The sequence below is a fragment of the Oratosquilla oratoria genome, chromosome 13 (assembly GCF_046742065.1).
Source record: "Oratosquilla oratoria isolate Oo_2021 chromosome 13, ASM4674206v1, whole genome shotgun sequence".
Lineage (NCBI taxonomy): Eukaryota > Metazoa > Arthropoda > Malacostraca > Stomatopoda > Squillidae > Oratosquilla > Oratosquilla oratoria.
Genome location: NC_134789.1, coordinates 29,611,659 through 29,624,431, shown reverse-complemented (window position 1 = coordinate 29,624,431; position 12,773 = coordinate 29,611,659). Strand labels below are relative to the sequence as shown.

The following is a 12,773-nucleotide window of genomic DNA, read 5'->3' as shown; positions in this document are numbered from 1 at the left end:
GCACAGGGGCACCAGCTTTTCCCGCTTGGCTGAGGATAGCTTCACGAGTTTGGTAAACCGAAGCGTACGCATGTTGCTGGAATGGATGAAGTTGTACACCTCGTTCAGCGTCTGGAGGGCGAGTTTGACTTCTTTGACATCACAGGCCTTAGTCAGCACCAGGTTCAGTCGGTGACTGAAACAGTGGATCGGTTTCGCCAGGGGGTATTGCTGCATGATGATGGCGGCACAACCTCTGAACTTCCCCATCATGGCACTCGCCCCGTCGAAGCCTAGCCCTCGGCATTTTGACATCTCCAAACCGAGGCCCTCGACGGCGTGGATGAGCAGTTGGGCCAGGCCTTCACCAGTGAGATCATGGGCATGAACGAAAGCGAGGAAATTCTCCTTGACATCTTCTTTGACGTGTCGAATGATGATGGTTGCTTGTTCCTTCCCTGAGACGTCAGTGGTCTCGTCCATTAGCACTGCATATACCCCCGACACTCCTGCCAAGATCTCCTCCTGCACCAATCTACCTGCGAAGCAAAATAGGTCTCAGTAACATCTGCCCTCAGCATGTATTTTACTCAAAGAATAAGAGAGCTATTTTATGGTGTGACTTCCATGTGTGACCCACCTGTGATATCGATCAACTCGTTCTGAATGGTCTTGCTGATGAGGGTAGAAATCCCGGTCCGGCTGACAGAGCTGAGGAGGAGGTGGGTGAGGTCGGAATCTCCTCCCTGGGCTCGATAACGTAGCAGCGCTCTAAAGATTCCCTCTCCGGTCTTGCTCGGAACAGAGAGGTCCAATGGACCGTCATCCCGATGTCCACGGAGGGGCAGCATATTTCGTCCGCAGAAGAGGATGGTCTCAATGACTGGAACCAGCAGGCGCCGGTTGGTTTCGACCTGCTCCTTCCTCTTCGAGTGTAGCATAGTGTCCACAGCCCTCGTCGGGTTTCGTACAGTGTAGACAAACCCCTCCATTTTCGACATAGCCGCCGCATGATATCCGCGCGCGTTGTGGTTGCTGAGCACTTCGGTGGCCTTTTTGTATTTGCACATTGGTTTTAACACCAAGATGCCCAGCCTCTGGTCTCCAAGTCCGCCCGTGTCCCCGCCGAACACAACACAGGCTATGCAGTATCCGCCCTTGTTCAGTTGTGAGTATTTGAGCCAGGGGTATGTGGAGCACCAGATTGGCTGGAATCGCCTTCTATGACCACCTTCGTCGCAGAGGGGTAGCGATTCAGCAGACGGGGCCTTCTGATAGATTATGGCCATTATCTCGGCGTCTGTAGCCACTTTGTTTCCAATGAAACTCGCAACGTCAACTGGAGCTGCAGGCAGTGTCAGTGTGCCAGGAGTAGAAGAGAGCTCCTCGTCCTCATGCTCCTTAACGGCAACGTCAGCTTCGATGTAAGGTCCGACAGCTGTTGATGTTGAAGTGCCTGGATGTTTCTCGGGTTCATTGCTGTCATGTTCACCATCATCACTCTTCTGGATCACTTTTGCCTTGAAGAACGAGGTGATCTTCCTCTCACTCCTGGCTCGCTTCATGTTACACTCCTTGTGAGAATGAGAAGGAATTAACTCAACAAAGCTGTAATCAAAACAGTAATTTCAAACGAAAAAAGGTAAGTATATTCAAATAAACAACGAATTACCCAAAACAGAAAACTCAACTTTCCCAACTCAACCTCTCAACCAACCAACCAACAACGTGTCACCGGCAGCGCCAACAACTCCCTCCACTTGACGTGGACGACTCAACACTCAAGTACTTAATAATCAATTACAAAAGCTATACTGATAAGAGCTTGCCGTAGTGCTTTAAATTCCTTAGTATCCATAACTTCCCTCGGGAGCTTAGCCACTACTTCCGTAGGCAGAACTGACAGCGCATGATAAAACATAGTATTCTGATTGCGCACTCGATTCAAATGGAATTGAGCTTCTAATATTGAACACCATGCTTCGACGCTTTCAAACATAAATGGTGGAGCCCTGATTTGTACGGCCATAGCTACATTTTCTTCTTGCTCCATGCTAACAAATCAATGAATTCAAATCCTTAAATATCCAAAGTCGAATTATCCAAATAAAAAATCGAACAGCCACGAGAGACCAGAAAAACCACAAAACTCAATGAGACGAAATCAGACAAATAAAAAAACAACTACAAAAACGACCGTAACAAAATCGTACAATAAAATCCTCACACGGGGCACCAATGTAGTGAGTTCCAGCGATAAACCTTTCATATATTTAACCAAACAGCAAAACAACCATTCAATGCGGCAGATACCAACAGAAAGAGAGAGAGTCGAACGCAGCGGTCACTTATATAGGCGGAAATTAGCGGAAAAACAGTCAGCGGAAATCAAGATGTTATCGAACCTTCCAGAACTTTCCATAACTTTCATAAATGATACAATGATAATAAAAATGGATTATAACATGGATTAAACATGGATTATAAAAATGAAATAGTGAACTGAAATGAAATCGGGCCAAAGGGCCAAAGCCAAAAGGGGGGGCCCCCCCTTATATCCGCGCCTGACTTGTCCCCCTTTCCCTTGTAAAGCGGAACTATACAGGCACTCCTCCAGTCCTTCAGCACTCTACCCTCTCTTAAACAAACATTAAATAACCTCACCAGCCAGTCCACCATAACTGTACCTCCTTTTTTCAGACATTCTGCATGGCATCCATCCAACCCAGGTGCCTTACCTGCTCTCATCATCTTAACAGCTGCTTTCACTTCATCCTTCCCTATTCCTCCTCCATTTTCCTCACTCATCACAGTCATTTTCTTAGCGCTTCCCACTGGAACTACCTTTCCCTCCCTATCCTCCTTCACATTTAGCAACTCCCTAAAATACTCTGCCCACCTTCCTCTCACTGCCTTCTCTTCCATTATCATCTCTCCATCTGCACCTTTTACCTTTTCCTCTCTACTTGATTCGCCTCCTCTTCCTCTTTTAATTTCTTTCTAAAACATCTTTTTATTACTTTAAAAAATTTCTGTCATACTTTTACCCCCATTTCACATCTGCTCTCCTCTTTGCCTCCTTTATCTTATGCTTGACTTCCCTTCTTTTTACTTTGTACCTCTCATATGATTCCCTCATCCTAATTTGTAGCCATTCTATGAAAACTTGCTTCTTCTCTTCTACATCCTTCTTTGCTTCCTCATCCCACTGTTCACTACCCTTCCTTCTATTTCCTCCTGCCTTCCTTGTTCCACACACCATCTTTGCACACCTTATGACTCCCTCCTTGAACCATCCCCATTCCTCCTCCATTCCTAGTTCTATTTTATCCTTCACTCCCTCCCACTCCTCTCTCAGCTTCTTCTTATACTCCTTCTCCTTTTCTTTCTCATTTAAGCAGTTCACTCTAAGTACCTCCCTACCCTCTGCCCTTTTCTTCTTTCTCCACCTATTCTCCACTCTCAACTTACCTTCCACTAGAAAATGATCTCAAATTCCCCCACTCTCTCCCCTTTGAACATGTACATTCTTAACTCTTCCTACCATACTCCTAGTCACCACTACATAGTCCATTAATGCTCTATCTGCCACCCTTCCATCCACCACCCTCTCCCATGTGTACTTATGCTTGACTTTCTTCCTAAACACTGTATTTGCTATCATCAACTCTCTTATGAGACACATCACCATCAACTCTCCACTACGACTTTTACCTGGAACTTTATACTTCCCAATCACTCTGTCAATTGGTTTGTTTCCTACCTTAGCATTAAGGTCTCCCAATACAACTACATTGACATTTCTCCCTAATCCCTCTATGCACTAATTTAAATATACCCAAAAAGCCTCCCTTTCCTCTAATGTCTTTTCACTACCATACACACTTGCAAAAACCCACATCTCCCTTCCCAGCTTCACCTTCATCCACATCAATCTTGAAGAAACCTCCTCCCACTCCACTACATGCTTACCTATCTCTTCACTTACTAGTATAGCCACCCCTTCTCTCCCTCGTCCCCTCTTCACTCCTGAGAACCTTCCAACTACACTCCCAAACTTACACTCGCCCTTCCCTTTCAACTTTGTTTCACTCAAAGCCAACACATCCATCTTTCTTCTCACAAACATACTGCCTATCTCTTCCCTTGTACTCTCATCTGTACCACATCCACGCACATTAAAAGACCCAAACCTTAGGGTACTGGTTGGAAAACTCCTAGACCCTCTTATGCCTTTACTTTTTTTTTTTTTTTTTTTTTTTTTTTAGGAATGTCCCCTGTGGGGCTACAGGTAGCAGGATTCCTAGTCCTAACCCCTATCCCATTTTTTGTTGCCTTTTATGACTCAAATGGGAAGACTTAGGGGTAGCATTCTTTTCACCCACCAAAGTGTAGGCAAAAAAAGGAAATGAATATGCAGAGAAATGGTACAGGACAGTAACAAGGGGTTTGGGGGACAGCATAATGAAGGGACAGTCGTGGTATAATAAAAGTGTCATCATTTCTCTATGAACAGAGTCTTCCTCTATCATAGACAAAATGATGTGTGGCTCTGGTCTGTAGGGGCACCTCATATAGACCCTAAAGTATCAACTGCATGCTACTTTGCCACAATAACATGCAGCCAATACCCCAGGTGGCTCCAATGCTGAGGGGGGAGTATGTACAACATTTGCCTGGTAACATATGGGTTAAGTCCTACAGAAAAAAAAAAAAAAAAAAAAAAAACTGACAAGAATTATACTAGTGTTCCTGTGCTCAGGACACCATCCAGCATTAAGACAGTACCAATACAGAATAGGCCTGGCCATAGATTCAAACTGGCCCAGATGCAACCACCACAAAGAGGACACAGAATACCTCATATTACAGTGTCCCACACTAAGAATGCCCAGAGAACCACACAATATTTCTTCCTTGAGTGACTAATGGTCCTGCCTGGAGGCTGTTCCTGGCTATCTGAAGGTTATAGATCCTCTGCAAGAGAAACCAGGATAACAGATTGATTGATTGATAGCTATTGTGGATCCATCCTTTTTCCTTCTTGGTGTTGCCTCTTGAAGGTATGGATCTTCATGTTAATCAAGCATGTATGAATTAAGAGGTAACTGTATCTTCTTTTAATGTACATGAAAAAGATATTTTGTAAATCATATATTTTACTTTGCCTGTACATCACAGTCCCATGAAAAAATTAGCTTTATGAATTGCAGCCTCAGTTCGTGTCTGTGTTGATGGTGCAGTGAACCAGTATCATGAATTACTCTGGGCTCCTCACCAGTCTAGTGCTGCATCATCAGAGCTACAGAGAAAATCTACTATCCATCAAGTAAATGACTCCTCTGCTGCCATCACCCATGTGGCCTTGCCTGACTTCATCTCTGGAGACTTCGATTCAGCAAATCCAATATTTTTAGACTTATTTTTGAGCCTTGGAGTTTCCATTATTCATACACCAGACCAGAATGAGACTGACTTTACAAAAGCTATAAAAGAAATGATGAAGTATTTGGATAAAAAAGCTTTAAAGGTATGTATTACTTCATAATATACCTGTAAAATTAAAGTTTCTTTGTAAATATCCATAAATTGCATGAAGAAGCTTGATTATTTCTAACACCATATTCATTACAACTTTTTGTAAGCTGTTCAATATCATCAGAAAGCCTGAGCCACCAAATGTTTTCTCTAGCTTCAGCTTTCATTGCTACAATTCCATTATAACTGGAATGCAGTAGCTCTAACACTTTAGCTCTTAAGGCAGATGGAACAATAACTCTATTTTTAAACAGAAAAACACCATTATGAATGGATAAATAATTTTTAACATGAGAATATTCTTTATAAACAACTGAATTGTTAGTCCATCCAAATCTTTCAAGAGAAATTAATTTACTCAGTACAGGATCTTCTTTTGTCATTTTCTGCACTGTTTCAAAAGAAAAGTTAAAAGCATTGAAATTTTCTATAAGTTTCACATATTCCACTGGTGTACCTGAATTGATACAATCATCAATAGGTAATGTACTCAAGGCATCAGCAACTACATTGTTTTTACCATTTTTATGAACAAGATCATAGCTATATTGTGACAACAAAACAGACCACCTGATTAATCTTGCATTTGAATTTATTGGAATTGCTTTGTTTTTTCCAAACAATCAAAGCCATGGTTTATGATCAGTTCTCAACTCAAAATTCCTACCTAATAGATATTGTTTAAACTTTGTGACACCAAACACTAGTGCCCTTCCTGGTCAGTCTATGAGTAATTTTTCTCAGCAGAAGTAAGGTTTTTATTAGCAAATGCAATAAGTTTTTCAACAGTATTTTTAACTATTATCAATACACAACCTACACCTACTGGAGAAACATCACATTCTAGAATCAATTTTGACTTCCCAGTAAAGCATGATAAAACATATTTACATAAAGCTTCTTTAAAGACATTATAAGCTACTTAGCACTCTTTTGACCACACAAATTTGACACTGGTTTTTGTTAAATCATAGAGTGGTGAATTTTTTTCAGAAAACTTAGGATAGATCTATTATAGTGAGTGACTAATCCAAGAAATGACTGTAGCTCATGCAAGTTTTTTGGTACAGGAGCATTGAGGATAGCTTTAACTTTATTTGGTGATGGAGATAAGCCTTCTCCAGAAATCACATAACCAAGGAAATCAGTTACAGTCTTATTAAACTCACATTTTTCCAGATTTAACTTGACATTAGCATTAGTCAATTTATTCAAAACAACCTTAACTTTATTACTTTGGTCTTCTCTTGACTGGGCACAGATAAGGATGTTGTCTTGATAAATAATTAAACCATCAATACCACTTAATAACTGTGATATGTACTTTTAAAAAAGTCCCGGCGCTGATGCCAGTCCAAAAGGCAATATTTTGTATTTAAACAATCCCTTTTCAGTTGAGATGACAAGGTATTTCTGGTCTTCAGAAATCTTTATTTGCAAATATCCATTACACAAATTGAGCTTACAGAACACATTATTATCTCCAACTGTAGCCAACATTTCATCAAGCCTAGGCAATGGGTATTTCTCAATATTAATTTGACTATTTAAATGTTTAAAATCAGCACAGATTCTTATTTTACCTGAATCTTTCAAAACTGGTACAATGGGTGAAGCCCAATCACTATAAGATACAGGTTCTTTGATTTCATCGTCTAAAAGCTCTTGTACAGCAATATCAACTAACTCTTTGTGCGCTAATTGCACTTGCCTTACTTTGATGAATTTAGGAGTAGCACATTTTTTCATATATATTTTAATTTCAACTCCTTTAATAGGTAAATCTTTATTTATTTTATAACTATTCAAAAGTTGTTTAGGATTGTCAGAAACATTCATGCCATTTACTGAGTTCACTTTCAAAGCTTCATCTAAACCTGTGACCTTATTGCCTTTGTTCATTAGATCTCTACCACATAAATCATTACAGTGTGAATCATTGACAAAACATCTATGCTTTGTACTATAGTTGTTAAATCTTACTACAAGATCAACTTGACATTTTACCTTTATTTGATGACCTCCATAACCAGTCAATTCTTTGGAAGACGGAGTCATTTTAACATTTAGTACTTTTAGCCAATTGTCACCCAACAGTGAAACACACGAACCAGAATCTATCTCTAAAGGTATAGATTTATCATTTAACACAAACTTGTACATTTCTGGTTCAACAGATTTTATACAATTACAAGAAACTTTCAGCAACATACTTTTATCAACAACATTATAATCACAATACTGATGTTCTAACTCATCTTCATGCACTGGTTCAGATTCAGAAACTGATTTTACGTTTTTATTTTTAATACTTTTAGAGCTATTTTGTTTGTATGCATTGTTTTGCTTAAATATAAAATTTTTTTCTAAATGACCCTGGCGACCACAAAAGTGACATTCCAAGTCTTTAAACCTACAAGCAGAACTTGGATGCGGGAAACCACGATGCTTACACTTTGACGTAGTCTTGCTATGCACTTTATGCACAGGTTTGCCTGATGAACTGGAATTAGCCATCTCTCTGTCCCCCATGTGAGCTTTTTCAAGTAACAGAATGTATTCTAGGAGTGTTAAAGGTGTCAATGCTTCTAGTTTCAGGCCTTTGGCAAGTAGATATTTGAAGTATGGTTCTTCATCAAGTTGCAATTCTTAGCCAGTCTCTTCAGGTCTGCGTAGAGCTCTTTCACAGTTTCTTTTTCAACTTTATACCATTGTTGAAAAAAACACAAACTTAAGTGATATGATGGCTTTGTAATGAAGTGTTTTTTCATTAATTCAATCAGCTCATCATATGTCTTTTTAGTTGGTATGTCTGGTGCAGTCAAGTTTGCTAAAATTCCAAACATTTTTGTGCCTATGCAAACAAACAGTTGATTTTTCTTCTTGTCAGCATCAGTTATATCCTGCATTGCTACATGTACTTCAGACAAAGCCAAGAAGACATCAAAAGGGAGTTCCTCAGGGTTAAACGGTCTAATCTTTATGGAAGTTGCCATCTTTAAAACTGGTCTAGCTTCTTGGTTATCAGAACTTTCAGACAACTTTAGGTAATCATAAACCCTTCTCCTCTCTAATAGGAGAAAAATAAACTAATGAGAATGGGTGATGTCTGGTGTTGTGTAACAGCAAGCAATATAAGTAAAGGCACCTACACTTTGTGTGGTCATCCTTAGCATAGCCTAAAACCCAGGTGTCAGTGCACGTAATTGAAGGAGGCTGTGGTACCCACACTAGGTGTGTTTACCACTGTTTTCTGGTCTAAACCACCAGAAAAAACACTTTGATCTTTGTTGCCATTGTAGTATCTTAGTTTTTCCATGTGTGCCAATCAGTTTCTTTGTAAATATCCATAAATTACAACACTCTATATTACACTGTCTCTGTTTACATCATGGCACTCAAAGTGTACATGAAAACTTCAACAAAACAAAAGCAAAAGGTGCATATCGCCATGAACCTAAACATTGTTTTAATCTGAATACACTACAGCCCTAGTCTAGAGACTGAGTGTAAGCCCCTTAGGGTTGCGCCTCCAGATAGAGGTGAGGGGTTGATGGACTTTGAAAATGGGCAGCTTCTATGTCCATCTTGCAGGACCACTATATTTAGGTTCTTGTTGTTAGTCCCTGCCATTATACATAGACTTTCATAATCATCCCGGGAGAACACCTGCACACAGAAACCAAAAATCTCACCATAGAATATCATGTGAAAATGATAGGGATACAGTTCTAGGCAAGACCCCTCAGCCTTACTCACCCATCTGATTGTATCACAACCAACTTAATAAAAAAAAAAAAATCACATAGAGGATGCTTACAGCCCATCTTACACTGCTCTGTACCTTCTATATTCAAACAATAACATAATATTTCATCAATGAGTGACTTGTGGGCCGATCTGTTAGCTGTTGCAGGTTATCTGGGAGCTGTGGGTCTCCTGTAAGAGAGACCTTTGGGGTAATGGACTGATTGATTGAATTGTTGTAGGGGTATGTTGTACAAACACTCCTTGACTAACGAACAAGTTACATTCTGAATGACAATTTATAACTTGAGATGTTTGTAAGTCGTTATTCAACATCATTATAAGGGTACTCAAATCAACATGCATAAGTGTAATATAAAGTCAATACATGTCTTCTTAATCTAAGACACATAACCTATGATACCTAAAATAAAAATTAATTGTAATGATGATACTTTAATATTGATTTTCTTACCTTAGAAACTGGTAAAGTAAGGTTGAGGTTTTATTTGTATGTCTGAAAGTTCAGAAGTCAAATATTCATAAGTAGAGAAGTGTCTGTAGTTGTTCAAGTAGATCAGTCAATCAGTTTGTTACCCCTGGTCTCTCTTGCAGCAGACCTGCAGCCTTCAGGTAACTGGCAAAAGCCCCCAGGCAGGACCATGAATCACTCAAGGAAGGTATATTGAGTTTTTGCATCAGTACTGTTGATGTGAGGTACCATAGTATGAAGTATTCTGTATCTCATGTGACAGTTGCATCTGGGCAGCTTGAATATGTGGCCAGGCCCATTCTGCATTGGCACTTCTCCAATGCTGAATGGCATTCTGAGTGTAGGCATACCAACACAGTTCCCATCAGGTGCAGGAGGGCCTTAGCTGGCTGCCTGTGTGCAGAAACTGAAGTCTTCCTCATAGAGCACCACATGAAAGTGGCACAAGCACAGTTCTGCATTGGAATCCTGAGTGCTGCACGCCCATCACACTGTATTTCACAGGTGTCACCAGCAGGGCACAGCAGAGGGATACCAGCAGCATGCAACTCAAGCATTTGTGAAATCCTGCCACTTGTGCCACATAAAGGAGCATACATACTCAGATCACTAAACAAGCCCCATATTAACAGTCCCCAGACAGCCACACAATGTCTATTCCTAAGTGACCTATGGTCCCACCCAGAGGCTGTTGCTGTTTCCTGAAGGCCACATGTCTTCCGCAAGAAAGATCATAGGCAACATATTGATTGATTGTAAAGGGATGGGATTCACTGTCACAGCATGGAGAAAAAAAAAGAGGGAACCAGTCTGTGAGTAGTTCTCCCAGACAAAAGAAAATGGAAAAATCATAAAATAGCAAGAAATGGGGGTGTTTTGAAAGTGAATAAACAATGGGCCTATTCCAAAGACAATGAACTGATCTCTTTGGGCCACACATTGGTGGAGGTGGGAATCCAGTGGGCTGCTTTGGATGCTGGTTTGATGGATGATTCCTCTCTGTGGGGCAGTCTTAAAGTAACATGCAGTAAAGTACAGTAAACTGTTCAGTATGTATAAGATTAAGAAATAAAGTTTTCTGAGATGTGTAAAACCAGCAACGACTGCAACAACACTGTAGGAGAGAGGTCAAACGCAGAGTATGGGATCCAATATATTTGACGTTTCGCCCACCAGGGCTTCTTCAGAAATAACACAGTTGAGAAACATTTTACTCCTTATATAGCCCGAGTTTGCGGGGAGAAACAAACATGAAAATGGTGTACACCATTTTTATGTTTGTTTCTCCCTGCAAACTCGGGCTACATAAGGAGTAAAATGTTTCTCAACTGTTATTTCTGAAGAAGCCCTGCTAGGCGAAACGTCAAATATATTGGATCCCATACTCTGTGTTTCTCTCTCCTACATTTCTGAGATGTGTTTTATTTTTATTTTATGTATTATGTATTGATTTGTTTTATATTACATTTAATTTAATTATATTATATTTATCATATTCATTATTATTTTTTTTTGTACAACAGGTTTCCCATGTTCTGGCAGTGGTCAGTTGCAAAAATAATCGTTTTGACCATTCTTTTGCTCACTTGAATACTTTATACAAGGTATTTATTTTTTTAGCTGTGCAAATTCTTCGCATATCTATATAGTAATATGTGTCTCATGAATTATATTAATGTATTATATATTTATTGGTAATGCTTATATAATTTTTGATATACTGGTATGTTAATGTATGTTTATTACTATTTTTGTGTTATTTGATCTTAAGAGATAGAAAAAATGTTCTTCAGGTGCAAGACACTTTTCCTGTCCCAGTTGTACTTATTAGCCAATGGACTATGACATGGTTGCTGTCATCAAAAATGGAACATGTCATACACATTCCATCAAACTTGAGGGTAACACCTCGTCCAGAAGAAGCTTGGTGTGCTCTAGTTCCACTTGGCCATCCTGCCACTGTTTCAACCAAAGGGCTGAAATGGAATTTAAGTAAGTTGCTGTTATAGTAAATCAATCTGAATTTAGTTGTTAATAATAGGCTCAACATGGCCACCCCTCTTAAAAGATAAGAGGCCATTGATATGTACACATTGGGGTCCTCATAAATGAATAGTCTGCCATATCAACAGATTGGATAATGAATACTTGTTCTGAAAAAAATTCAATTTTACATAACAAAGTGAAATTCAGGCTGTTGTAACCCAACCCTGGGTACAAGACTTTGTATCAGGTTTTGAAACTTTTGTATGATCTTAGTGATGAATTGGTTATGCATGGGACTCGTGCTTAGAGGGACCCATGTTCAAAGCTGTGCAATGGCCGGGCCAAATTATTTGAATTATATTGCTGCTACTAGTGATTTGTTAATAGTTATGACAGTGAAGCAAATAAAAACTTGTTACTGACCATGCTCTTTGGTGTCATCAGGTTTCATAAAAAAAATGGGCTTCAGGGCTGTAGATTTCAGTTGGCCCAACCCTGGGTACAAGATTTTGTATCAGGTTTCGAAACTTTTGTATGATCTGAGGGATGAAGTGGTAACATGTGGGAATTGCACTCAGAGGGATCCATGTTCAAAGCTACATGATGGCTGGGTCTAATTGTTTGAATTACATTGTTGCACCTAGCAATTTGTTCCATAACAGTAAGGTAAATACACATGTACACATTCGTCAGATTGACAGCGAAGATTGGAACTCCAGGAAAAAAATGCAATTTTTGTGGATTTCAACGATGAGGGAGTACCTGTGTTGTATTAGTAGGGAAGGGGAAAGCTCATGGTGTAGTGGGCAGGTGAAGAAAAAGGAGAAGGGGAGACATTATTGAGGAAAATGGAAGAAAATGAGGAAGGAGACGAACAGGCCCCAGATGTCAGAAGGGGTGTCAACAAAAGGTGTGCAGATGACACAGACGAGGTCGAACAGGTGAGCAGAGGTATTAAAAGTAGAAATATAGATAATAGCAGCTCAATGGAAAGAGGAGATAATTACTTCTATGGATTTAATGAGGGAGG

At 39.8% G+C, this 12,773-nt stretch overlaps 1 protein-coding gene across 5 annotated transcripts in view; it reads left to right on the top strand.

Annotated features, from left to right (window-relative positions):
• LOC143032361 (thiamine pyrophosphokinase 1) overlaps positions 1–12,773 on the top strand; it is a 56,569-nt gene that overhangs the window by 29,482 nt on the left and 14,314 nt on the right. For all 5 annotated transcript variants that reach the window (XM_076196986.1, XM_076196985.1, XM_076196984.1 and 2 more), the window contains exons 3-5: positions 5,193–5,509; positions 11,281–11,361; positions 11,551–11,749. In XM_076196986.1, coding sequence (XP_076053101.1) covers positions 5,193–5,509; positions 11,281–11,361; positions 11,551–11,749 — 597 coding nt within the window. The remainder of the gene's footprint in view (positions 1–5,192; positions 5,510–11,280; positions 11,362–11,550; positions 11,750–12,773) is intronic.